The sequence below is a fragment of the Dermochelys coriacea genome, chromosome 28, assembly GCF_009764565.3.
Source record: "Dermochelys coriacea isolate rDerCor1 chromosome 28, rDerCor1.pri.v4, whole genome shotgun sequence".
NCBI classification, from domain to species: domain Eukaryota; kingdom Metazoa; phylum Chordata; order Testudines; family Dermochelyidae; genus Dermochelys; species Dermochelys coriacea.
The window spans coordinates 4802026-4829167 of NC_050095.1; the positions used below are offsets into that span (position 1 = coordinate 4802026).

At 50.9% G+C, this 27142-nt stretch overlaps 2 protein-coding genes across 60 annotated transcripts in view; one reads left to right on the forward strand and one right to left on the reverse strand.

Annotated features, from left to right (window-relative positions):
• Positions 1–27142, forward strand: part of LOC119849376 (zinc finger protein 420-like) — a 3142523-nt gene that overhangs the window by 2132144 nt on the left and 983237 nt on the right. The gene's annotated exons all lie outside the window — the stretch shown is intronic.
• Positions 22948–27142, reverse strand: part of LOC119849403 (zinc finger protein 501-like) — a 1099011-nt gene continuing 1094816 nt past the window's right edge. For 9 of the 13 annotated variants that reach the window (XM_043503825.1, XM_043503824.1, XM_043503826.1 and 6 more), the window contains 2 exons: positions 26624–26725; positions 22948–26280 (listed from right to left, as the gene is read on the reverse strand). In XM_043503825.1, the coding sequence (XP_043359760.1) occupies positions 24983–26280; positions 26624–26725 (1400 nt within the window). In that variant the 3' untranslated portion in view covers positions 22948–24982. The remainder of the gene's footprint in view (positions 26281–26623; positions 26726–27142) is intronic. The other 4 variants (XM_043503837.1, XM_043503838.1, XM_043503842.1 and 1 more) reach the window with 3 other exon arrangements.

Genomic DNA, 27142 nt, shown 5'->3' on the forward strand with positions numbered 1-27142 from the left:
TCTAGTTCTTTTAAAACCGTGTTATAGTCTTGGCCGTCACAGCATCCTTTGGCAATGAGTTCCACAGGTTGACTGCGTGTTTTCTGAAGAAATACTTCCTTTGGTTTGTTTTAAACCTATTGCCTATTCATTTCATTCAGTGACCCCTAGTTCTTGTGTCATAAGGAGTAAATAACACTTCCTTATCTACTTTCTCCACACCAGCCATGCTTTTATAGACTTCTATCATATCCCCCCTTAGTCATGTCTTCTCCACACTGAAAAGTCCCCGTCTTATTAATCTCTCCTCACATGGAAGCTGTTCCATCCCCCTCATCATTTTTGTTGCCCTTTTCCAATTCTAATATATCTTTTTTTAAGATGGGGTGACCACATCTGCTAGCAGTATTCAAGAAGTGGGTATACCATGGATTTATATAGAGGCACCCTGGCTTGTCCTAGGCAGAGAGAAAAGACAAACACAGACCTAGCCCCCTACAGTGATCCCCTGGACAAGAACCTGGTTGGGAGTGGGGTGGAGGTTTCCTCTGGACAAAGGGGAGCTGAAATCCCTCTGTGTCATGGAATTTAAGGAAGGCAAGCTTCAAACCCTGTAGGGTTGGGGCCCGAGGTGCATCAGCAGCAGGTTGGGATGGAGGAACCTGGAGAGTATATCGGTCCTAAGCTACCATTTCTGCTTGTTTATTTTTTGGTACGTTAAATTAATGCAGCCTCTGCTCTGGTCTCTCCCAACTTAAAGGCCTAGTGTTCCTTTGCACAATGATAAATCTTGAAACAGGATTGAAATTAAATGGATGCAGCATAGGGTGGCAGAACCTAAGGAATGAAAAGTCTCTGGATTCTTCTGTGGGCATTGACTCTGAACAGGAACTGTAATTTGACTCACTTTGTGGCTGCGGTCGGTAAAATATCAGGACAAAGTCATTGCAGTGATTGTGACACTGGGTTTCAGGAGGCTTTGATCTTATTTAAATGCAATTAGCATGTTACACTTTTGTTTTTAAAGATGGATTCCCCCCCAAGCAATCCCAAGTTGTTCTTCCCACAGCTGGGTGATGGTGGGCAGCGGGGGGTCTCCCCAATCTGTGGGGGAATCTCTTTGGGTCCCACTATTAGTTCTACATCCCCCCCCCACCCACCCATTATCAGTGTTACTTAAGAACGTAAGAATGGCCATATTGGGTTACACCAAAGGTCCCTCCAGCCCAGTGTCCTGTCTTCTGACAGTGGCCAATGCCAGGTGCCCCAGAGGGAATGAACAAAACAGATAATCATCAAGTGATCTATCCCCCGTCTCCCATTCCCAGCTTCTGGTAAACAGAGGCTAGGGACACCAGCCCTGCCCATCCTGGCTAATAGCCATTGATGGACCTGTCCTCCATGAACTTATCCAGTTCTTTTTAGAACCCTGTTATAGTCTTGGCCTTCACAACGTTCTCTTACAGACAGCCCCCCAACCTGAAGCAAATACTCACCAGCAACCACACAACAAAAACACTAACCCAGGAACTAACAATTAACTTGCAACAAAGCCCGTTGCTAACTCTGTCCACATATCTATTCAGGGGACACCATCATAGGGCCTAATCACATCAGCCACACTATCAGAGGCTCGTTCACCTGCGCATCTACCAATGTGATACATGCCCTCATGTGCCAGCAATGCCCCTCTGCCATGTACATTGGCCAAAGTGGACAGTCTCTACGTAAAAGAATAAATGGACACAAATCAGACGTCAAGAGTGATAACATTCAAAAACCAGTCGGAGAACACGTCAATCTCTCCGGTCACACGATTACAGACCTGAGGGTGGCTATCCTTCAACAAAAAAACTTCAAAAACAGACTCCAGCGAGAGGCTGCTGAATTGGAATTAATTTGCAAACTGGATACAATCAACTTAGGCTTGAATAGAGACTGGGAGTGGATGGGTCATTACACAAAGTAAAACTATTTCCCCATGTTTATTCCGCCCCCCCTCCCCCACCCAGTGTTTCTAACACGTTCTTGTTAACTGCTGGAAATGGCCCACCTTGATTATCACTACAAAAGATTCCCCCCCACACACACTCTCCTGCTGGTAATAGCTCACCTTCCCTGATCACTCTGGTTACAGTGCGTATGGTAACCCCCATTGTTTCATGTTCTCTGTGTATATAAAATCTCCCCACTGTATTTTCCACTGCATGCATCCGATGAGGTGAGCTGTAGCTCATGAAAGCTTATGCTTAGATAAATTTGCTAGTCTCTAAGGTGGTCCCACGTCCTCCTTTTCTTTTTTTTTTTTTTGGATGACTGGACCCACTGCTGCTCATTAATGCCATAGCAGTCTATCCCCTTTGGCACAGCTGCCGTGAGGAGCATCTTCAGCGATGAAGGCAGCTCTCCGCAGCAGTGGCTAACCGGGTTTCTGTGGCTCTTAAATGCCTGGCCACGGTGGAAAAACACCGTGAGTCAGCAGCAGAGCAGAAGCGGGCGTAGGCTGGGATCTGGGACCTGGATGGGCCTTGATTCTGTCCAGCTGGTCTCTGATCGAGGGCAGGGAAAGGGTTTTACTGCAGCACGTGGGAGCAGTTGTGTTCCCTCTTCAGGCATTGGTGTCAGTTCCTCCAAGTTTCTCATAAGCACAGAGGGACATTAGCGGGTGCTCTCAATGCAGGATTGGTCCAGATACCATCGGTACCGGATCTACCATGCTGCAAAGGGGCCTGGCCCCGCCACTATTCTCCGGCCCCGGCTCTCTCCTGCGGGGTGCTGTCAGCTCCTGGGGCTCCTGCTGCAGCGGGGCAGGCTCTGCCGGCAGCCAAGCTCCTCCATCGCCTCTTCCCCTAGAGAGCCGCTCAAGGCAGGGGTCTGGGAGAACCCCCACAACCTCAGCCCGCATCCCCAGCCCTCTGCCTTGACGCTGCACCCCCTTACCCCCCACAACCCCAGCCCTGGCTCCTGCACCCCCACACATACACAGCCCCTCCACACCCCATGTCCTGCCTCCTGCACCCCCTCACAAACCCTCAACCCCCTGCCCTGACACCTGCACCCCCACACCTCCAATCCTGACTCCTGCACCCACCACACACACCCAGCCCCCCCACGCCCCATGCCCTGACTCCGGCAGCCCCCCACATCCCCAGCCCTACCCTGAGCAACAAACGGGAGCTCCTGTACACACACCCCACATTCCCACCGGCACCCCTCACACAAAATGGGAGCTGCGCCAGGTAAGTGCTCCACACCTCAACCTCCTGCCCCAAACCTGAGCTCCCTCCCTCACCCTAGCTTCTGGAGAGACCCTGCACCCCAACCGCCAGCCTGCTCCTGCACCCTAACTCCCTCCCAAACCCTGCACCCCCCACCCTGTGTTCAGTGCACCCCCACCCTCAGGTCAGTGCAGAGAGAGATGAAGAGAATGGGCTAGAACCAGGGAGAAGGTAGGTACCTGCTCTATGTGGGCAGGGCGGGATCCTGTTTACCCCCACCCCAGCCCTGCTGTGCTTGCATTTACACCCGGCACCTCCGTTGCTCCAGGGACCAACCTTAGCTCCCACCCCACTGTGTTTTTGCCCCCGGCCCCGGCCTTGCTCCCATGAGCAGGGACTAATCATCCCCAGATACCCCACTGTGCTCATCTTGCCCCTCACCCCTGCCTCACTCCAGCTGGGGACCAATCCTTCCCCACCATGCCCCACTGTGCTCTTTCCCCTGGCCCCTTCATTCCACGGGGGGGCCCACAAATATGTTTGGTGCAGGGACCACAAAAAGTGAATCCGGCCCCGGATACCGTAATGGGATGGGAATTGCGTTTTCCTTTTTTTAAAATTTTTTTTGCATTTTCAATGGCATTTCTGTCTGTGATTTCGATTTGCTTTGTAGAACCGTGTTTTCTTCTGGAGCCAATATTTAACGAAAAAAAGAAGAAGATCTGATGGCACCGGACGGGAGGAGCAGGCTGGGGCGAGGGCTGCTAAGAGAGCGAGAGTAGCAAGTTTTCTGTATTGTTACCTGCCCTCTTTTTCTTGACTAGTTTCTCTGCTGCCCCAAACTTGCTTTTTCGTTACGTGAGCCTGGCTAGCTCAGCTGGTGGAGCACCAGACTTTTAATCTGAGGGTCCCAGGTCAGGTGTAGGGGGGATCATTTTCCCCTTCTGGTATCTCCCAAGAATATCAAGAAGCAGCTCTTCAGTGCCCTCCTTGACACTCCTTTTTTTTTTTTTTCTTTTCAGGACTTGGGCTTTCCTAGGAAGGGCCCTTTAATGCCAGGGACAACTTCCTCACACGCCCGCTGGCCTCACAGTCTGGAGGAAGAAAGGTCTCCGGGTCGACAGCGAACCGCGGTGCGCCGACTTGTTGAGCAAATGCCGGGCTGGCCAGGGAGGCCAAAAATTGTCCGCCCAGGCTCTTCCACACCGGAAGCCAGAAAACCCCAAGGCCTGGTCCCATGGTGCAAGGGCCAGCCCTCAAGGCTCTGAGTTCAAGTCTCGGTAGGACCTCGGCAGAGCTCTTCTGCCACCTAACCCTACTGGCTTCGTCTTGCTCCCTCAAATGACGTGGGAGCCTGTCTTTTCCCGCTAGCTCCGGTGACTTGAGCGCAAGAGGGGACGTTTGATCCGGAAGGCTGGCCGTGCCTAGAGTCCTGTAGGGAGGGAGGCGAGCTGCATTTCCTCTGAGTCCTGAAGCGGGGCTGCAGCCTGGCCTAGGAGCCAGCCCAATTGGTTGACCTACTGGCAGGGGTGGCGAGCTCTATGGGTCCGTGTTGCCCGGGCGCCAGGAATCTTCCTGGCCCGGGGCCCGGATCCAGCAATGTTTGCACTCGGGTCCCTCCCTCGGCCCTGACTTCTGCCCCGGGGGGTTCCCCGCCCCGCGCGTGCTCCAGGCAATTTAAAATGACCTGGGGCCCCCCCATCACCGCCGGCAGCGCAGCGGAGCTGAGCGGTTTCCTGCTCGCTCCACGTGGCTGCCGGCCCCTCCCTGCTGCCCCTGTGTTGGGGTGGGTCCGTGTCCAGCCCAAAATGCCCTGGTGGCCAATCGGGGCAGTGCCTGGGAATCGCAGTGCATGGAGCCCCCCGGCTCGCCCTGCCTAGGAGCCCCAGGTAAGCGCTGCACCCCTCCCACCCCTTTCTCACACTCCCCTCCTGCACCCCCACCCCTTTCTCACACACCCCTCCTGCCCCCAATCTCCCTCCCAGAGCCCTCACCCACTCTCTCTGCACCCCCTCCCACCCCCAAATTCCCTCCCAGACCCTGCACCCTCATCCCCTCCTGCACCCCCAGCCCCTGCCCCTACCCCAGCCCAGAACCTGCACTCAGCACCCAAATGCTGTCCCATAGCATGCACCCCCATCCCCTTCCCACACCCCCCTCCTGCACCCAAACTCCCTCCCAGAGCCTGCATCCCTCACCCCCTCCTTCAGCCCCACCCCTTGCCCTAGCCCAGAGTCTACACCCAGCCCCCAAACTCCATTCTGGAGCCTGCACCCCCTCCCTCCACACCCCTTCCTTTCCCCAAATTCCCTCCCAGAGCCTGCAACCCCACCCCCAGCCCAGAGCCTGCACCCAAACTCAATCCCACAGCCATCCCCCATGCCCCACGCCCCCTCCTCCACACCCAACCCCTGCCCCAGCCTGGAGCCTGCACCCAGCACCCAAACTCTGTCCCAGAGCCTGCACCCCCACCCCCTTCCCACACCCCCTCTCTGGCCCCCAAACTCCCTCCCAGAGCCCAAACTCTCACCCCTTCTGCACCCAAACTCCCTCCCAGAGCCTGCACCCCCAATTCCCTGCCCCAGACCCGGGCCTGTACCCCAGACCACCTCCCCCCACACGAACGCCATCCCAGAACCTTAGGCAGGTGGGGGGGCAGAGTTGGGGGGGGCTCTGGCCATTCTGGGAATCACCAAAATTTCTACAAACCTCCTGCCTCTGCCTACTGGCCCAAAGGCACTTGGGCGGCGTTGGTGTTCCCCAGGAATGCTGAAGGGTGGGCCGAAGGGAGGGAGGCTTAACACTCCTCCCTATCAGTCAGGGCGGAAGAGGAGGGCTGCAAGAGTGGGCAGGTTGATGAGCCGGGCCTTCTAGCGCGAGGTGGGGAACGCGAACTGGGAGAGGCACTTGCTGGCCCGTGAGGAACGGCTCAGCCCCAACGGCATAAGTGGACCTTGTCATTAGTCCGGAAGCTTGTCGCACTCAAGACCTACGGTTTGGCCGGGGGGAATTTCCCCAGCCATGTGTTTTCCCCCTGCTCCACGAGCGCTGCTGAGACCGGACACGATGGCCTTCCAGTTCCTGTGGGGCAATAGGATGTCCCTACCTCGTCAGGAGAAGTGTGGCTTTTCTGCCGTATTATAAGGGGGGTTCGGTCTGTTGGGCTTTGAAGGCTTTTACAGCTCTCCTTTTTCGTTTTTCAGTTTTCAGCGGGTGGCTGAGCCGGAGGGCAGGTCAGGCCCGAGGGGAATGTCGGGGCAACCACAGAGAATGCAACCGACTCTTTGGATCTGGCCGTATTTTTTTTCAAGCCCCCTGGGGGCAGTGGCTGTGGTGTCTGACGGTGACGAAGGAGGAGGAGATTAGGAGGGGGCCCCCCCCCTCGCTCTCTCTCTAGTGTTCATCCACTCTCGCCTTACGTCTTACAGGCTTTTCAGTGGGTGTCTAGGTGGAAGGTGCTTGCAGGATGGTTTCAGCCACAAGAGTGGCCGCCCTCCTAGCAGCATCGGCCACAGCAGCGAGGCCCCGCTTCAGCTCGGTCTATATGGAGGTCAATATACCACTGGGTGATAAAGGCCAATTTTAGGGAGCTTCCTCTGAAGGTGACCAACTGTCCCCAGAACTTCATGACAGGAGTTTTAAAGTCTTTGCAAATGGCACGGGTGCCCTTTAAGTACCAAGATGTGTGATGGCGCCTCTTTCGTGGGAAACTGTCGTTCCATGCAAAGGTGCACAGCCGACATGCGCAGAGCAAAGGTTGCCCAAGGGGCGCTGGGTCAGGCTCTGGCCCCGCTTGAGCCTATGGACCACCCTCTGGTGGCTTGTTTTCTTACTCGGCAGGACGCCTGGCTCCACCATGGCCGTTGCCAGACTTGGTTGGACAGGATTATTTAGAGCTAGCCTTAGGCTTGTTCCTGGACGAACGAGGCAAGCCACAGGGCACCAGCAAAAGCAGGTGCAGTTGCAGCAAGGGTGCGCTCAGCAGGGGCTGCCGTATAGCGGGCGAGTGTCACGGGACACAGCATCATGGGACACACCGTGCCTAAACAATGCCATAACATTGTATCACCATTGGCAGAGCCGCTGTCAGGGGCGTCTTCAGCAATGAAGGCAGTTCCCCACGGCAGTGGCTAACCGGGATGGTAAACATCTGGCCGTGGTGCAAAAACACCAGGAGTCACCAGCAGAGTGGAGGTGGCCATGGGCTGGGCAAGGCCCTGGGAGTGGGACTGGCCTTGATTCTGTCTTGCTAGTATCTGATTGATGGCAGTGAAGGGTTTTTCTGTGGCTATTGGGAGCAGTTGAGTTTCATTTTCAGGCTTTGGTATTGCTTCCTGCAGGTTTTTGGTATGCACCCAGGGAGCGGAGCGTGTGCTCTCTATGCAGGATTGTCCCAGATACCATATATTGACAGGGATTGAATTTTCCTCTTTTTTCTTTTTTTTGTATTTCCGCTGGCATTTCTGTGTGTGATTTCTTTTGCTTTATATAATGGTGTTTTCTATCCGATGTTTTCCTAATCAAAGAAGAAGGCATCAGGGTGCTGAATGGAAGAGCAGGCTGGGGCTCGGTCTGTTAAGAGAGCGAGAGTTACCGTTTTTCTGTAGTCTTTCCCCCTCACTTTTTCTTGACTACACCAGCTTGCCCTTTCCTCATATGAACCTGGCTAGCTCAGTTGGTAGAACATCATACTTTTAATCTGAGGGTCCAGGGTTCAAGACCTTGGTCAAGCAGGCAGAACTTGTCCCCGTGTGGCATCCTCCAAGATCTTCAGAAGGCATGTCCTTCTTCATGTTATTCCTTTCTTTTCAGGACTTGGCCTTTCCTAAGAAGGGTCCTTTAATGCCTGGCACTGAAGGGGCAACTTCCTCACATGTCCACTGGCCTTGAGGTCTGGAGGAAGAAAGGCCTCTGGGCCTGGAGCAAAGCACTACATCCTGACTTTTTGACCAAAAGCAGGGCTGACAATAGAGGCCTTGAACGAGGAATGCAAAAAAATTATCCCTACAATGTCCTCCCTGTCGGAAGTCGGCAGCGCTCGAGGGGCTTCCTGCCGGTTCCATGGTATAAGGGCCAGCATTTAGGGGCTTTGAATCTTGCAATTCAAGTTCAGGTCGTGGTGGGACTTTGGGATTCCTTGCTTGCCACCTATCCCTGGTGGGTGCTTCAACGTTATTACAGTCTGTGAGCTGGAGAGGAGTGCAGGTGTTGGGGCTGCTGGCTGGGATCTGGAGGCGCGTGAGAGGTCTGCAAGAGGAGTGGAGTTGGAGGAGGAGTACGTGTCTGCAGTGCCTGGGAGACTTGGATCCAAGCCTGAGTTGTCTGGAGACCGGGGGGAGGAGAGAGCAGAATTGGTGGAGCTGGGGAGTGGAGCGCCAGGTGCCGCTCACCCCACCTTGCGGGCACTTGTGGGGACTGAGCTCTCTTTGGGCAGGGATTGTGGTGGGCCCCCAGAGGATGGGGAGCTACAGTCAGGGGGCTTATTCACCCAGCTAAGGAAACACCCTTATGGGGGGAGCACTGACCCAGGGGTGAGCACCATACCTGTTGCTCAGCCCCATGGTGTCCTTGGACCTGACATGAGACCGGGGCCTTTGGGAAGAGCTGGGTGAATAGCCGTCCTAGTAACTGAGAGATCCTGGCTTCGCCTGGCAGCTTTTCCTTGCTGAACGAAACTTGATTGTTGGGCTCCCTTTTTGGTGCATCTTTCTCATAAACTGAACAGAAGTTCTTGGACAATCCTTGAAAGTGCTTGTTCAAGACACAGCGAGCCTCTGCACTGGGGCGGGGGGGGGGGGTAGGGGTATGGGAAGGGGGTCAGGGGGGTCATGCTTACTTCGGGCGGTGCAGTTCACAAAGTGACCGGCACACGCTCCCCTCCGGCAGTGGCTCCTAGGTGAGGGGATTGGGGGGCCAGCTGTGGAGTTTGCACCAGGGGCGGGGACACTCTTCCCCCAAAAGGCTGCAAGGACATGCCAGCCACTTCTAGGAGTGGTGCGTCATGGAGGGAGGAGGGCAGTGGGGCGCAGCACCGCCTTAGCCCTGCTGGCCTGTCTCCATGCGTTGCTTGGTGGGGGGGGGGGGCAGCGGGTCTCTGTGGGCTGCCTGGGGTGGAGGCAGTGCCAGAGGGGGCTCTGGCCACCCCTTTGTCTCCTCTCTCTGGGCTCCCAGCTCATCTTGCTGGCCGACAGGGATTTTGGGGTGCAGGAGCGCAGGGAGTGGGAGAGGCAAACCTCAGCGGCCACCTCCCCCACATGCAGGAAAATGGCTTGACCTGCTGGCCCCCTGGAGTAAGTCACCAGGCGTCCAGCTCGCCACATTCGACTTAATGGCTAGAATCCTTTCCGGCCAGGATTTCCCACCGAAGGTGCCCTACATGGGTTCAGGGTCCTCTCCAGTACAGGCCACACAGGAAGGCTTAATCCTTGAGCTGCAGCTCCCCAAGGCAGGAGAGAAGAAGAAGAAGATTCAGCCCCCAGGGGGGCAGACTGGGGCTTCCTGGATCCCAGTAGCTCACAGGCAGCCCAACCCCTGCCTCCAAAGCCATCAGTCATGTCCCTGGGTCGACCACAAAGGAGCAGCCATTCTCGCTGCCTCACAGGTGGCAGGGAGCCTCTCAAGACGATTACCACGCACCCAGCTTGGCCTGAAAGGAGCGCTGGCCCATGTCCACTCGGACTCAGCTTTGTTTGTTTTCCTTCCACCCAGAACCCCTCTTCTTCTCCTGGGCCACAAGTAGCCATCCCTGGGAAGCCAAGCGGCAGGCACAGGGTTCTACCTCCCAGCAGCCAACCGCACCTCCCCAGGCTTTGGCAGAACGAATGGTGGTGCTCTACTATCCCCACTTAGCCGGCACAACTTCTTCCCTGCCTTCCTCAGCTTGACTTCCCTCTTTTGCCCCCTTCCTGTCTCCTTCCTCCTTTGGCAAGTCACACAAAGGAGACCAGCAGGAAGTGCCGGCCTCTATAGGCCAACCTCCAAGGCCAAGCCACAAACCTCCAAAAGGTGACATGCCTAATTCTTCTAGGCTCTCCAGACTGACACCAAGGCGCTTTCTCCACTGCTGTCACCACCCTCTGTCGTGCAAGGGTTGGAGTTATCCCAGGGATAGCCCAATAGCAGAAGGAGAAGTGCCTTCCTGGACAGTCAGGGGATCCAGGAAAACGAAGCCAGCAGGTTTTGAACCAGGGGCCTTTTGCGTGTTAGGCCAACATGATAACCACTACCCTACAGACACGCGGTCCTGGTGCTCTGCACCTCCCTTCAGATTCCATCCACTTGGCTGGCCCTTGCCCTGGTACACACCGACGGGCGAACCTAGAGAAAGTGGTGGCAGCCCTTCGATAGGTCAGCTGGTAGAGCAGTGGACTGGAGCGGGTGCTCAGGAAGTCATCCTTACGTCGCCCTTGTGATTCTTGCTTGAAGGAGGGCTTCTTTTTCTCCCCCTTGCTGAGAAAGAGCAGGAGAAGAATGAAAGGTCTGGTGGGGCAACTCAATGCAGAAGCCCATAATGTCTTTCCCTGCTGCAGAGCCCGAAATGAGGGACTCGTGGGAGTTAAAGACACGGCTGCACCTTCAGAAAACAGCCCACCCCTGCACAAAAAGGGATGGAAGAACATGCTGAAGCCGAGGATTGAACCAGGGACCCGTAGATCTTCAGTCTAGCACTCCCCCAACTGAGCGACTTCAGCAGCTGCTTGGTTTCTTTTTTGGCCTGCCGCTTTTCTGTCTGGGATGATCTTGTCAGCTGTGGCACAGAAAAAGGACGTCGTTGCGAGGGGCCAGTGAAGGATGTGATGTGACGGAGAGACTGCCGAGACTCATCAAGCCCTCGGATCGCTACCCCTTCCTGCTTCTCCACGTGGGCACCAATGATACTGCCAAGAATGACCTTGAGCGGATCACTGCGGACTACGTGGCTCTGGGAAGAAGGATAAAGGAGTTGGAGGCGCAAGTGGTGTTCTCGTCCATCCTCCCCGTGGAAGGAAAAGGCCTGGGTAGGGACCGTCGAATCGTGGAGGTCAACGAATGGCTACGCAGGTGGTGTCGGAGAGAAGGCTTTGGATTCTTTGACCATGGGATGGTGTTCCATGAAGGAGGAGTGCTGGGCAGAGACGGGCTCCATCTTACGAAGAGAGGGAAGAACATCTTTGCCAGCAGGCTGGCTAACCTAGTGAGGAGGGCTTTAAACTAGGTTCACCGGGGGAAGGAGACCAAAGCCCTGAGGTAAGTGGGAAAGCGGGATACCGGGAGGAAGCACAGGCAGGAATGTCTGAGAGGAGAGGGCTCCTGCCTCATACTGGGAATGAGGGGCGATCAACAGGTTATCTCAAGTGCTTATATACAAATGCACAAAGCCTTGGAAACAAGCAGGGAGAACTGGAGGTCCTGGTGATGTCAAGGAATTATGACGTGATTGGAATAACAGAGACTTGGTGGATAACTCACATGACTGGAGTACAGTCATGGATGGTTATAAACTGTTCAGGAAGGACAGGCAGGGCAGAAAAGGTGGGGGAGTAGCACTGTATGTAAGGGAGCAGTATGACTGCTCAGAGCTCCGGTACGAAACTGTGGAAAAACCTGAGTGTCTCTGGATTAAGTTTAGAAGTGTGTGCAACAAGAGTGATGTCATGGTGGGAGTCTGCTATAGACCACCGGACCAGGGGGATGAGGTGGATGAGGCTTTCTTCCGGCAACTCACGGAAGCTACTAGATCGCATGCCCTGATTCTCATGGGTGACTTTAATTTTCCTGATATCTGCTGGGAGAGCAATACAGCGGTGCATAGACAATCCAGGAAGTTTTTGGAAAGCGTAGGGGACAATTTCCTGGTGCAAGTGCTAGGGGAGCCAACTAGGGGGAGCGCTTTTCTTGACCTGCTGCTCACAAACCGGGTAGAATTAGTGGGGGAAGCAAAAGTGGATGGGAATCTGGGAGGCAGTGACCATGAGTTGGTTGAGTTCAGGATCCTGACCCAGGGAAGAAAGGTAAGCAGCAGGATACGGACCCTGGACTTCAGGAAAGCAGACTTTGACTCCCTCAGGGAACAGATGGCCAGGATCCCCTGGGGGACTAACATGAAAGGGAAGGGAGTCCAGGAGAGCTGGCTGTATTTCAAGGAATCCCTGTTGAGGTTACAGGGACAAACCATCCCGATGAGTCGAAAGAATAGTAAATATGGCAGGCGACCAGCTTGGCTTAATGGTGAAATCCTAGCGGATCTTAAACATAAAAAAGAAGCTTACAAGAAGTGGAAGGTTGGACATATGACCAGGGAAGAGTATAAAAATATTGCTCGGGCATGTAGGAAAGATATCAGGAGGGCCAAATCGCACCTGGAGCTGCAGCTAGCAAGAGATGTCAAGAGTAACAAGAAGGGTTTCTTCAGGTATGTTGGCAACAAGAAGAAAGCCAAGGAAAGTGTGGGCCCCTTACTGAATGAGGGAGGCAAGCTAGTGACAGAGGATGTGGAAAAAGCTAATGTACTCAATGCTTTTTTTGCCTCTGTTTTCACTAACAAGGTCAGCTCCCAGACTGATGTGCTGGGCATCACAAAATGGGGAAGAGATGGCCAGCCCTCTGTAGAGATAGAGGTGGTTAGGGACTATTTAGAAAAGCTGGACGTGCACAAGTCCATGGGGCCGGACGAATTGCATCCGAGAGTGCTGAGGGAATTGGCGGCTGTGATTGCAGAGCCCTTGGCCATTATCTTTGAAAACTCGTGGCGAACGGGGGAAGTCCCGGATGACTGGAAAAAGGCTAATGTAGTGCCCATCTTTAAAAAAGGGAAGAAGGAGGATCCTGGGAACTACAGGCCGGTCAGCCTCACCTCAGTCCCTGGAAAAATCATGGAGCAGGTCCTCAAAGAATCAATCCTGAAGCACTTAGAGGAGAGGAAAGTGATCAGGAACAGTCAGCATGGATTCACCAAGGGAAGGTCATGCCTGACTAATCTAATCGCCTTTTATGATGAGATTACTGGTTCTGTGGATGAAGGGAAAGCAGTGGATGTATTGTTTCTTGACTTTAGCAAAGCTTTTGACACGGTCTCCCCACAGCATTCTTGTCAGCAAGTTAAGGAAGTATGGGCTGGATGAATGCACTATAAGGTGGGTAGAAAGCTGGCTAGATTGTCGGGCTCAACGGGTAGTGATCAATGGCTCCATGTCTAGTTGGCAGCCGGTGTCAAGTGGAGTGCCCCAGGGGTCGGTCCTGGGGCCCGTTTTGTTCAATATCTTCATAAATGATCTGGAGGATGGTGTGGATTGCACTCTCAGCAAATTTGCGGATGATACTAAACTGGGAGGAGTGGTAGATATGCTGGAGGGGAGGGATAGGATACAGAAGGACCTAGACAAATTGGAAGATTGGGCCAAAAGAAATCTAATGAGGTTCAATAAGGATAAGTGCAGGGTCCTGCACTTAGGATGGAAGAATCCAATGCACCGCTACAGACTAGGGACCGAATGGCTCGGCAGCAGTTCTGCGGAAAAGGACCTAGGGGTGACAGTGGACGAGAAGCTGGATATGAGTCAGCAGTGTGCCCTTGTTGCCAAGAAGGCCAATGGCATTTTGGGATGTATAAGTAGGGGCATAGCGAGCAGATCGAGGGACGTGATCGTTCCCCTCTATTCGACACTGGTGAGGCCTCATCTGGAGTACTGTGTCCAGTTTTGGGCCCCACACTACAAGAAGGATGTGGATAAATTGGAAAGAGTACAGCGAAGGGCAACAAAAATGATTAGGGGTCTAGAGCACATGACTTATGAGGAGAGGCTGAGGGAGCTGGGATTGTTTAGTCTGCAGAAGAGAAGAATGAGGGGGGATTTGATAGCTGCTTTCAACTACCTGAAAGGGGGTTTCAAAGAGGATGGCTCTAGACTGTTCTCAATGGTAGCAGATGACAGAACGAGGAGTAATGGTCTCAAGTTGCAATGGGGGAGGTTTAGATTGGATATTAGGAAAAACTTTTCACTAAGAGGGTGGTGAAACACTGGAATGCGTTACCTAGGGAGGTGGTAGAATCTCCTTCCTTAGAGGTTTTTAAGGTCAGGCTTGACAAAGCCCTGGCTAGGATGATTTAACTGGGACTTGGTCCTGCTTTGAGCAGGGGGTTGGACTAGATGACCTTCTGGGGTCCCTTCCAACCCTGATATTCTATGATTCTATGATTCTATGATTCTAAGGCAAGATTAACTTTTGCCTACCTTGCTAAGCTTCACTTGCTTCCTCGCCCTCTTCCTGCCTTAGTTCCTGGGTTACCTGAAGGCTACTGGGGCCCAGCGGTACGATGAGAAAGTTGGGCAGCTAGACCCTGGTGGCAAGACTCCCGCCTCCACTTGCCACCACGCTCTCTTCTCCCAGCTTCGCATATTGGCCGCCAGGGACTTGGTGCCCAGCAGCGCAACGGAAGGCGGTGGACAGAGCCACCCTCACCTTGAAGCTCCGGCTCGTTAAACCATATCCTCAGTCGATGATGGCCGATGAGAGACCGACACCGCTCGCTATTTTAGCACTTGCAAATGCCATTGGCCAATCTTTGGATTTCTCTAAAGCTGCGTTTCAGTTCATGAGGGCAAAGGCGAGAAAAGCGACCTTTGAACTAAAGCACAAGGGTGAACATGCTAACGCTGTCTCTTACTGTAACACTAGTTAATCCGGGTCCACCCCGTGTTGGTGACAATTCAATTTCTAGATGTTAGTACATTTCAGTTACTGTTAAAATTAAAATGTTTCTATATGCTTAGAGGAAATGAGTTTGTTTTATTTGCTTATATGTGGCATGAATAAATACATGTTTACAGATCCTAGCCTGCAAATTTATCATCTTATATGACAGAGAAAATCATGCATCCAAATTGTGCATGAAAATCATGAAATAAGCTACAAATTCCTTCCAACCCTGATATTCTATGATTCTATGATTCTATGAAATACAATGAAGAACAGTATTCAAAGATTTAACATATGGGGAGCAGGGCACCAAAGATACTTCTTGCCTGGGGTGCCATTTCGTCTAGAGGAGGCCCTGTCAGGGAGAACAGGAGTTAGTTTCCCGTGTCTATTTTCAAGCTGTGGGCCCCCTGCTCTGTGGGAGGGATCCCAGGAGCCCAGACTCAGGGCTGGAACAGGCCCCGGAGTTAGGGGGTGGCTGCACGGTTTACAGCGCTCTGATATCTCAGACAATCTGTCCCTCCCAAAGCCTCAGATCTGTGTCCCCAGAAGGCCCCTGCACTGCCTCCGCTCCTTTCACATTCTCTAGAAAGGAGCAGCATCAAGGGATAGGGATGAGCCATAGGGCACTAGGTGGGTAGCAGAGGTTTCAGGAGCCCAGCGTGTTTGCCCGTCTGGGGCATTTTGGCTGAGAGCTCAGGGACACATTGTGAGGCAAAATCCCGGGCATCTACATGAAAGGAGTGTAAGGACAAAAGGACGTAAGAACGGCCATACAGGGTCAGACTGGGTCCATCTAGCCCAGTATCCTGTCTTCCCAATGTGGCCAATGCCAGGTGCTTCAGAGGGAATGAACAGAACAGGTCATCATCAAATGATCCGTCCCCCGTCACCCATTCCCAGCTCCTGGCAAACAGACGCTAGGGACACCATCCCTACCCATCCTGGCTCATAGCCATTGATTGGACTATCCTCCATGAATGTATCAAGTTCTTTTTTTGAACCCTGTTATAGACTCGGCCTTCACACCATGCTCTAGCAAGGAGTTCCATAGATTGACAGTGTGCTGTGTGAAAAAATACTTTCTTTTGTTTGTTTTAAATGCGCTGCCTATTCATTATATTTGGTGACCCCTAGTTCTTGTGTTATGAGAAAGAATAAATAACACTTCCTTATTTACTTTCTCCACATCAGTCATGATTTTATAGACCTGTATCATATCCCCCCTTATTTGTCTTTTTTCCAAGTGGAAAAGGCCCAGGCTTATCAGAGAATCCTAGAATATCAGGGTTGGAAGGGACCTCAGGAGGTCATCTAGTCCAACCCCCTGCTCAAAGCAGGACCAATCCCCAACTAAATCACCCCAGCCAGGGCTTTGTCAAGCCTGACCTTAAAAACGCCTAAGGAAGGAGATTCCAGCACCTCCCTAGGGACCCATTCCAGCGCTTCACCACCCTCCTAGTGAAATGGTGTTTCCTAATATCCAACCTAAACCTCCCCCACTGCAACTGGAGACCATTACTCCTTGTTCTGTCATCTGCCACCACTGAGAACAGCCAAGTTCCACCCTCTTTGGACCCCGCTTTCAGGTAGTTGAAAGCAGCTATCAAATCCCCCCTCATTCTTCTCTTCCACAGACTAAATAAGCTTGGTTTCTTCAGCCTCTCCTCATAAGTCATATGCTCCAGCCGCGTAATCATTTTTGTTGCTCTCTGCTGGATGTTTTCCAATTTTTCCACATCCTTCTTGTATTGTGGGGCCCAAAACTGGACACAGTACTCCAGAGGAGGCCTCGCAATGCCGAATAGAGGGGAACGATCACATCCCTCGATCCCTACTTATACAGCCCAAAATGTCATTGGCCTTCTTGACAACAAGGGCACACTGTTGACTCATATCCAACTTCTCATCCACCGTAACCCCTAGGTCCTTTTCTGCAGAACTGCTGCCGAGCCACTCGGTCCCTAGTCTGTAGCGGTGCATGGGATTCTTCCGTCCTAAGTGCAGAACATTTAAAGAAAGGAGTGCCAGGGCCAGGGTTAATAGTCAGGGAATGGCAGGAGGGAGGAAGAATCCCAGGCTGGAGCCCAGCACACCTCTCCTCCGCTGGGCACCTAGAGCAGAGGCAGCTGCTGCTGACCGCTCCAAAAGAGGACTTAAAAGCCACAGAGCAACCGAGGGCAGGGCAAGAGGAGGGGAGGACCATGCCTATGCCTGGCCAGCTGATGGCCACAAAGACATCCGGCCAGCCTGCTCCCTGTCCTGCCAAACACCCAGTGAAGGCCACCTGCAGACCATCATGTGGGGCAGATGCTGATGCTCTGTGGCCCAAATCAGAAGGCAGTACGAAAGCAGGGCCAGCCCCCCTGGTGGGACCTCTTACCGTTCCCATGCAAGGTGCTCACTTTTGCAGTGGGGCAGGAGATTTTTTTCCCCCAAGAGGCTTTTCTGCAGCTGGTGAGGCTCCAAAGGTGCTATTGAGCAAGCTCCCTCAAGCACAGGGACAGGTGCACGTTTGGAAAAAGGAAACTACACTCCACACACTAGCCCGGGCATCCGCCCAATTTCTTTGGCAAATCAGAAGTGGCAAAGGCTAGCCTGGAAGCACATAGGGCTCACACCCTAGCCTTTGTGATGCCCTACCCACAATTCCTTTCCAGGGCACAACTCCTTCCCAGGGCTCTAGCTGCAGCCAGAGCATTGGCCTGAGCGGCCAAGAAGAAGCTCCAGCCCTGAAGAAAGCAGGACTTCCAGCAAAAAGGGAAAACTACACAAGCAGAGATGCAAAGGGGCTCAACCTTCAATCAGCTGATCTGAAGTCAGATGCCTTATCCTTTAGGCCATGGGGTCACAGGAGAAAAACCTTTTCAAGCACTTCTTTAGAAAAAATTGACACTGTGTTTCTCAGGGCATCTACTGAGGGGGCCGAGAGTCTCCACGCACAAGAAGTCGAGTTCCCAGCGAGATGTGAGACTTAATTCTATGGACCCAGGTGCAGGACTTTGGCAGGGAGGCATCAACATGGGGGATTAAGGTGCAGCGGATGGACCGGCTGTATAGGTGAGTAGATTTATTTGCCCTGAGGCCCAGGAGGGAGGAGGAGGAACCCTGCTGATAGGCAGAGGCCGTGGAGAAAAAGAGGAGGGGTTCCTGGGACTTTTTTTGCTTCTATTTTCCCTGCGTGCTTGCTCTTGTCATGGCAGGAATAAATACTTTTAGCAAGCCTGGCTAGCTCAGTCGGTAGCACAGCAAGCTCTGAGGGTCAAGAATTCAAGCCCCTGTCCGGGCAGTCAGCTTTTAAGTTGCCTTGTGTGCCAAAAGCCAAATGTTTGCTGATGGTGTCCAGCACCACACACGGATTCCCAGAAGCAGTGGCAGTTTCTTGGAAAGGCCCCTTTCTCCTGCTGAGTCCTTAGAAATCTGGAGACAGGCTCACATCCACAGGAGCAGGCCCAGAAAGTGCAGTCTCCGAGTGGCAGGAAGCACTGTGGGGCCAGGTGCTGAGAAAGCCAACGGGAGAGAGGGAGCAGCTGCAGTGAAGTAATGAGTACAGAGTGCAAGTGTAAAGGGAGGTCTGATCCCGCTATTGGGGCAAATGTTCGTGGCACGTACACTACCCCGGTTGAATTGGCTAGTGAAAGGATCTGAGTCCCCACTCCCTTACCTAGATGCCTGCCTGACCTTGAGGACTCTCTTTCTACTCTCGTGTGTGGCAGAGTACTTGTAACCCTGACAAGGCTGGGCCCAGGATTTCTGAGGGGTTCAACCCCCGGTCTTGTCATGGTCACTTAGAACAGGGGCTGGGGTGTTTCTTTTACCCTGAGGCTTTGCTTATCTCTTGCTGTCATGGACGAGTGGTTAAACTGTTGGCCTGAAAATCCATGGAGATTTCCCTGCACAACTTTGAATCCTCCTCACAGCCAGAGGCAAGCACCAATCCCATCAAATCCAGTTGGGTTAGTGCTCCCCAATCACCTTGGCGCTATTGAGAATCCCAACCCCTCCGCTTCTGCGGGTAATCGTCAATGATAAAGGAGAAGGGGTGAATCTCTGAGCCCTGGGGGGAAAGGTCCCATCTGCCCACACTAGGAGACTCGTCTGTAAAAGGAAGCTTATTGAAACTATAGGCACCGACTCCGTGGGCGCTCCGGGGCTGGAGCACCCACGGGGGAAAATTAGTGGGTGCTCTGCTCCCACCGGCAGCTCCCCACACCCCCGCCCAGCTCACCTCCTCTTCTGCCTCCTCCCCTGAGCGCACTGCGTGCCCTCTTTCTCTCCCTAGGTCCCAGCGCTTGTGCGGTGAAACAGCTGTTTTGTGCGGCTGGGAGGGAGGAGGGAGGAGGGGGAACGCGTTGCGCTCAGGGGAGGAGGCGGGGCTGTGGCGGGGATTTGGGGAAGGGGTCCAATAGGGGCAGGGAGGGGGCCGAGTTGGGGCAGGGACTTTGGGGAAGGGGTGGAGTTGGGGCGGGGCCAGGGAGCGTGAGTACCCACAGGCACCGGGGAAAGTTGGCGCCTATGATTGAAACATCTCTGAGGGTGAGGTTTTACCTGTATTTAATTTATTACTGTATTAGAGATAGATTTGCATGTTTTATTTTATTTTACTTGGTAATCCACTTGGTTCTGTCTGTTACTACTTGGAAGCACTTAAATCCTACTTTCTGTATTTAATAAAATCACGTTTTACTTATTAATTAACCCAGAGTACGTATTAGTACCTAGGGGGCAAACAGCTCTGCATATCTCTCTATCACTGTTATCGAGTGCAAACAATCTATAAGTTTGACCTGTAAAAGCTTTATACAGGATAAAACGGATTTATTTAGGGTTTGGACCCTACTGGGAGTTGAGCATATGAGTGTCAAAGACAGGAACACTTCTTAACCCGTTTTCAATTGAGCCTACAGCTGTTAGGAGATGTGGTTCACACCTGGGTCTGGGTTTGCAGCGGGCTAGTGGTTCTGGCTCAAATTGGGCAGGGTACTGAAGTCCCAAGTTGCCGGGGCAGAAGTAGTCTAGGCACATCAGTTGGCCGTTCCGAAGGGGGGTTCTGTCATCCAACCCGTCACAGCAGCCTCCACTCCTGGGTCCTCCCGAGATACAGAATATTTTGTTGCAAAATAAAGCTTTTAATTGAAAGGAGTAAAATGAAATGGGCACACGATGGTGCCAGAGACCACGGAATGAAAAGCCCATGTTTCCTAAATAGTAGAATCATAGAAGATTAGGGTTGGAAGAGACCTCAGGAGGTATCTAGTCTAACCCCCTGCTCAAAGCAGGACCAACCCCAATAAATCATCCCAGCCAGGGCTTTGTCAAGCTGGGCCTTAAATGCCGCTAAAGATGGAGATTTCACCACCTAACTAGGGAACCCATTCCAGTGCTTCACCACCCTCCTAGTGAAATAGTTTTTCTTAATATCCATCCTAGACCTCCCCCACTGCAACTTGAGACCATTGCTCCTTGTTCTGTCATCTGCCACCACTGAGAACAGTCTAACTCAATCTCCCTTCAGGTAGTTGAAGGCTGCTATCAAATCCTCCCTCACTCTTCTCTTCTGCAGACTGAACAAGTTCCCGCAGCTTCTCCCCATAAGTCTTGTGTTCCAGCCCCCTAATGATTTCCGTTGCCCTCCGCTGCACTCTCCCCAATTTGTCCACATCCTTTCTGTAGTGGGGGTGGGGGGTAAAACTGGATGTAGTACTCCAGATATGGCCTCACCAATGCCAAAGAGGGGAATGATCAGGGGAGGGGATGGGAAGGGGCGGAGTGGGGGCAGGCTCTGTGGCAGAGGGGTTGAACAGCGAGTACACCCTGGCACATTGGAAAGTTGGTCCCTGTAGCTCCAGCCCCGGAGTCAGTGCCTATATAAGGAGTTGCATATTAACTTCTGAAGAGCTGCATGCGTCTCCAGAGCCACAGGTTGGCCATACCTGGAATAATCACTTCCCTCAATCTGCTGGCAACACTCATATTAATGCAGCCCAATATGCCATTAGCCTTCTTGGCAACAAGGACACACTGTTGACTCTCATCCAGCTTCTCGTACATTGTAATCCCCTGGTCCTTTTCTGCAGAAGTGCCACTTAGCCCTGGTCCTCAGCGCGTAGCAGTGCATAGGATTTTTCTGCCCTAAGTGCAGGACTCTGGACTCTGCACTTCTCCTTATTTACCTTCATCAGATTTCTTTTGGACCAATCCTCCCATTTCTCTAGGTCACTCTGGACCCACTCCCTACCTTTCAGGGCTTGTGCTCTTTGCTCTGTGAAAGCACAGAATGAATCCATGTTCCATGATTTCATAGGGCAGAGTTTTATGGCTATTGTGATTCAGACAACTATGCTATAGGCCTTCCCTCTGTGGATCAACACAGATATACATTGTGACCCTTCTCAGGTTGCTGAGGGCTGTGATTCTCCTTGTTGGCACCAGCCACTAGGAAGATGGAGTTTTGCATTTGGCAGCCGGATGTTAGTGACCCAACTCACCCAGCCTGTTGGCCACTCAAGGATCCTCGTCTGAGCTATAGCAGCCCTGTCAGTTGACATTAGAGGCACCTTAACCCTGAGTTCCTTAACTGTGTCCCTCTCTGGGTTCCAGCCCCGACCCCCAGAGAAATCCTAGATCCTCTGTTCTCAAAGCAATGGTATATCCCAGGTTACCAGTTTTATTGTAGACCACTGCTCCTGTATCTCACACAGCACTCAAGTTCAGTTATCGAACACGTGGAAATTTATTCGAGGGAGATTTAAACAGAAACAAACCTGAGTGATGGAAACCAACTGTTACCAACGAAAACAAAATCACAGAATGCAACCTACACTTTCTAATAGTTACCTTTCCTATCTAAGTAGATTCTCACCTCACACTTCAGTCTATTGCAGTGATTGCTAGTCACTAGGAGCCAGGGCTATGCCTTTGATGATGCAACACTGGTTGCTAGGGATCTCCTTGGTGAATGGACCCTGAGTGTTTTTCTCCCCCCGTTATAAACTGACTCAATCTTTTGTCTTTATTCACAGAAAGGACAATCTCCTTATAGTCATAGTGTCCTTTTCATTTCCACAGGGTTTTGATGTCTAGAGTTTGTCTTTGATAGTTCTCCATTGGTTCTTCTGGGTTGGTTGACAATGGAGCAATACATCAAATAACTGGCTAGCTAGGGATGGGTGACAATTCCCTCCCACTTGAATGGGCCGTCCCCACCAAGACATGTGATTGGGGTGACTCCCTTTCATGACAAATACCGTATGGGCATAATTTTCCATGTATTTACATTACTCCTTCAATATGACTTCGTACACACCTCTTGCAGTGATTAGGAGTAAGGATAATTTACAAGCTTTCAGTAGAGGTTTCACTGCTATGCTTCCTGGATAAATATCATAAAAATCAATGTATTAGGTGTGGTGAGTTTGTCAGGTCTGAGACAGGAGTTGCTTGTGAATAACGGTGACCCCTTTGCCAATTAGCACCAATACGCTTTTGTCAGACATGCACTGAACTATATAGCCACACCCTAATATAACAGAAAGGCCAGCAAAAAAAGAGAGGGAAAGGAACAATAAGATACTAAAATGACAATGGTTGGAACTCTCCGTTTCTCTCAGTCTTTGGATGAATGGGCACTAACAGCCATAGCTACAGTTGAGGAACCAGGCGAGCGGAGAGCTGGCTCAGCCCTCCAGACTAGTAGCTTTTCTCACATACATGGAGATGGATCAAAATTGAAATTGATGTCATGACTTGCTTCCCATAGGGGATCCATCGGTCTAAGGTTATGTCTACAATTCAAACACTGGAAGTAGTCTTCTGACAACCTAATATTGCCTACACTGAGAGATGTGGTTTTGTCAACATAGCCATCTAAAGGCTGGTCTACACTGAAAAGCTTTTTGATATGAAAGGCAATGGACTTTAGCCTTTTCCTTTATATTGATGGTTGACGATTGCAGCTTTCCTACCTGCTGGACACATCCTATGACAGATGTCATGCCTTTCCTTTGCAAATTAGAGAAGTGGGGAAGTCAGTGACCCTTACAATCTAAGTGGGTAAAAAGTTATACAACTTGTCTCCATGAGTAGTTTTCCTTTTAATCAAAACTGATTTTGAAATACAGAAAATTAAAATCTATATTGGGCCAATATTCTCTTATACATTCTTTCTCACACACATTCTCCCAACCCTAACCTTTGGGGTGAGGTTTTCTACCAGAACTCCTTACACTATAGCGGATAAATTAAATCAAATTAACTTTTCAAGATTTGTCATAATTTCCTGTAAAAACTAACAAAACAAAAAACAAGTCAACTTTCAGTTTTCCAAAATAATTTAAATAAAGAGTAAGACTAATTGTGTGATTAACCAATAACTTCACCTATAATTTCATTCTCATTGGTAACAACAACATATTCAAAGATAACATTCTTGTCATATATGTTAGTTTTCTTTTATCCCCATTGCCAACAACTGAACCTTGGCTCAAGTTCTGGTTTGTCCCAGCCACTTCTGTAAGTTCATATATCTGAGGATCTTCCGCCATGTGTGTTGGTGGAAGGGGTCTCCTACGTGGGAATGTTTGCATCAGGAGGAAAAATACCTCTTTTCACACTTTTTAATCTTTCAAAGTAGAAGGAGGTAGAGGAGAAGTGATGTAAATTCATAAAACAGAAGAGAAAAAGCTGTATGGTCTACACTAAAGACATTTATCCGTATAACTATATTGCTCAGGGGTGTGAAAACTCCACACCCTAACCCCCAATGTAGATATCGCTACATCAGCAGGAGAGCTTCTCCTTCCAACATAGCCACCGCTGCTTGCGGAGGCTGGACTAATAAAGTCAAACGGGAGAGCTCTCTCCCATTGGCTTAGAGCATCTGTAATAGCAATGTCAATATCGGAGGAGTAGCCATGTTAGTCTGAATCTGTAAAAGTGGCAAAGAGTCCTGTGGCACCTTATAGACTAACTGAAATATTGGAGCATAAGCTTTCGTGGGTGAATACTCACTTCGTCAGATGCATGTAATGGGAATTTCCAGAGGCAGATATAAATATGCAAGCAAGAATCAGGCTAGGGATAACTAGGTTAGTTCAATGATTGAATATTCACCCATTAAAGCTTATGCTCCAATACCTCTGTTAGTCTATAAGGTGCCACAGGACTCTTTGCAGCTGTAATAGTAGTGTTACACCAGTGCAGCTACATTGGTGAGGCTGCGCCAACATCAGCTTTATTGTGCAGCTATAGTGTGCATCCTGAAGTCTGAAACTGGAGCCTGACACATTCATTGCCTCATTGGTTAGCATCATTCCTACAGCCTGAAAGTTCTTGTTACCCAATCAGGCAGTCACTTTGGGATCTAAGGGGAAGGAATGTCCTATGAAGCAATCTCTCTTTGGAGCCAAACGGTGAAAGATGATTGTTATCAATCTAACCCTGGCATCCTTTGGAACTGTAATCAGTGACATTGAATTAGTAAGTGGAGTAGTACAAACAATTTTCCTTGGGTCATTGGTCACCATAGCTTCCTTTACTGGGGAGGAAACCAAGAATTGAGTGTGTACTCTTTCACCCCCGGTTCTTTCCAAATCCTTGGCCTTGGTTAGGGTAAAATTTGCACATCTCTGAAGTAGAATCCTTTACAAAACCATTAAAAAAATCTCAGCAGTGTTCATGAGGAATGGCTTCCCAAACCATGCCCAGCTTTTCTTTAATTTGGTGGCACAGTTCCAGGCAAGGGACTGGATACAGGCCTGGATCAGAATCTCCGTTAGTTACCAGAGCAGTAGTTTCTATTCAAAAATAGCTATTTTTCTGCAGCTATTAGATTTCCAACACTGATTTCATTTTATACACATTTTTAGCACCTACTAAGGATAAATTCAACAAAAATCCCACTTCTATTTCCTCAATATCTGCATCATGAAGGGGAGTATTTCCCATACCATAGGATTAGCTAGGAGAGATCTCCTGTAGGGCCTGGATTACAAATGGGCCACTTCTCTGGACAAGCTGAGGGATAACGCTGCTGCAAACAGTTCAAACAGCTTTAAAAGTTACTATGTGGGAATCAGGAAAAGTATTAAAGAAAAAAAGTATGGATAGCCCTAGAAGTTTTTATGGTGTTGATCTCCCTTGCAGAGTCTCTGATGGCTAACATGGGCCAAGTGCCAAGAGAAGGTATTCCCCCACTCACGGCATTCGTAGGGCCTCTCCCCTGTGTGGGTTCTCTGATGTTGAGAAAGGCCTGACCTTTGAGTGAAGCTTTTCCCACACTCAGTGCATTCATAAGGCCTCTCTCCTGTGTGGATTCTCTGATGGTGAAAAAGGCCTGACCTTTGAGTGAAGCTTTTCCCACACTCAGTGCATTCGTAGGGCCTCTCCCCGGTGTGGATTCTCTGATGATCAGAAAGGGCCGATCTGTGAGTGAAGTTTTTCCCACACGCACGGCATTCATAGGGCCGCTCGCCCGTGTGGATTCTATGATGACTAATAAGGTGCGAGCTGCGACTGAAGCGTTTCCCACACTCACGGCATTCATAGGGCCTCTCCCCGGTGTGGATTCGCTGATGTTCGGAAAGGGCCGATCTGTGAATGAAGTTTTTCCCACACTCACTGCATTCATAGGGCCTCTCCCCTTTGTGGATTCTCTGATGACTAATAAGGTGCGAGAGGCTATTTAAATTTTTCCCACACTCACGACATTCGTAGGGCCTCTCCCCGGTGTGGATTCGCTGATGGTGAAAAAGGCCTGATCTGTGAGTGAAATTTTCCCCACACTCACTGCATCCATAGGGCCTCTCCCCCGTGTGGATTCTCTGATGTCTATAAAGGTCTGAGCTGCTAGTGAAGCATTTTCCACACTCACGGCATTCGTAGGGCCTCTCCCCGGTGTGGATTCTCTGATGAACAGAAAGGGCTGAGCTTTGAGTGAAGCTTTTCCCGCACTCACTGCATTCGTAGGGCCTCTCCCCGGTGTGGATTCTCCGATGTTTAGAACGGGCTGAGCTGCTAGTGAAGCTTTTTCCACACTCACTGCATTCGTAGGGCCTCTCTCCTGTGTGGATTCTCTGATGAACAGAAAGGTCTGAGTTGTGAGTGAAGTTTTTTCCACACTCAGTGCATGCATTTCTTCTCTTTCTCCTGAGGATTTCCTGCTGTGTTATGGTTTCCTTGAGGCCCTTCAGAGTTCCCTGACAGGAAATTAATTTACCCGCTTTCTCCCCTGGCTGGTTTCCCTGCTCTCTTTCTGGTCTGTTCTGAATCTCAGAGGATTTTCCCCATTCATGACTCCTGGACACATTGCTTTTCCATCTTTGTGATAAGTCTCTGTGTTTCTCCACATGCTCAGCATCTTCCTGCTGAGAATTCTGCTCCTCTTTCTCACATGCCATTGCATCACTTGCTGTGATAGAGACAGAAACCACAAACAGAGTTGGAAAGGGGATGACCACTTGTTTTGGTTTGGTCTAGTAGAGAGAAAGGTCAAATAAAAATCAAGAACTGAACTCCCCCAAATAGGAGAGAGGAGAGGGATCAATTCAACCTTCACATCCCATCCAAATTCCGAGGGAAGGGAGGAAGCTACTGCCTGGTGTCTGCTAGGATCTACAGGAAGCCATGAGCTATATTTACCCTGAGGATATGACCTCTGCTAGGGACAATAATGAACGAAGAGAGCTGCCAAGGGCTTCCAAATGTTTCCTTCAGGCACTTACAGATTCTGAGTTGGTTTAATCTTTACTCACCTGTGCAGGGAGCTCTCAGGATCTCTCTTTCCTCTGAACGCTTGAGGTCTGGCACCCATGACTCTTCCCCTTGTTCCACAGCAAGTTGGGGAACTGGAAACCCTGCTCAGATGAAAGAAAAAAAGGAGTTCAGTTGATTTGATAAGACTTGGTCATAAACATTCTATTAATTTAACTTCAGTGCTTAGTGTGACCTGGTGTGCCTGGGGCAGTCCTTGCTGAAAATGACAAGGTAAGGGCAGGCTGAAAAAGGGACAGTAGATGCTCCCAAATCTGGTGGTTAACACTGAAGTTAAATTCACTGACCAGTCACAAACTGTGCTACTGATCATCCACACTGGTTATCGAGAAGCTGAAAAAAGAAATCACACAGCCCCTTTATTACATTCCAGTTCTGACTCCCAACCACCATCTAGGTCCATACAGCGAGAGGTTATTTAAAAACACTGCTCACAAACAAAATGTTCTTCTGACACGAAAGGGTCAGCTACTTTACCAGGTCACTATAGCTTTGGATCT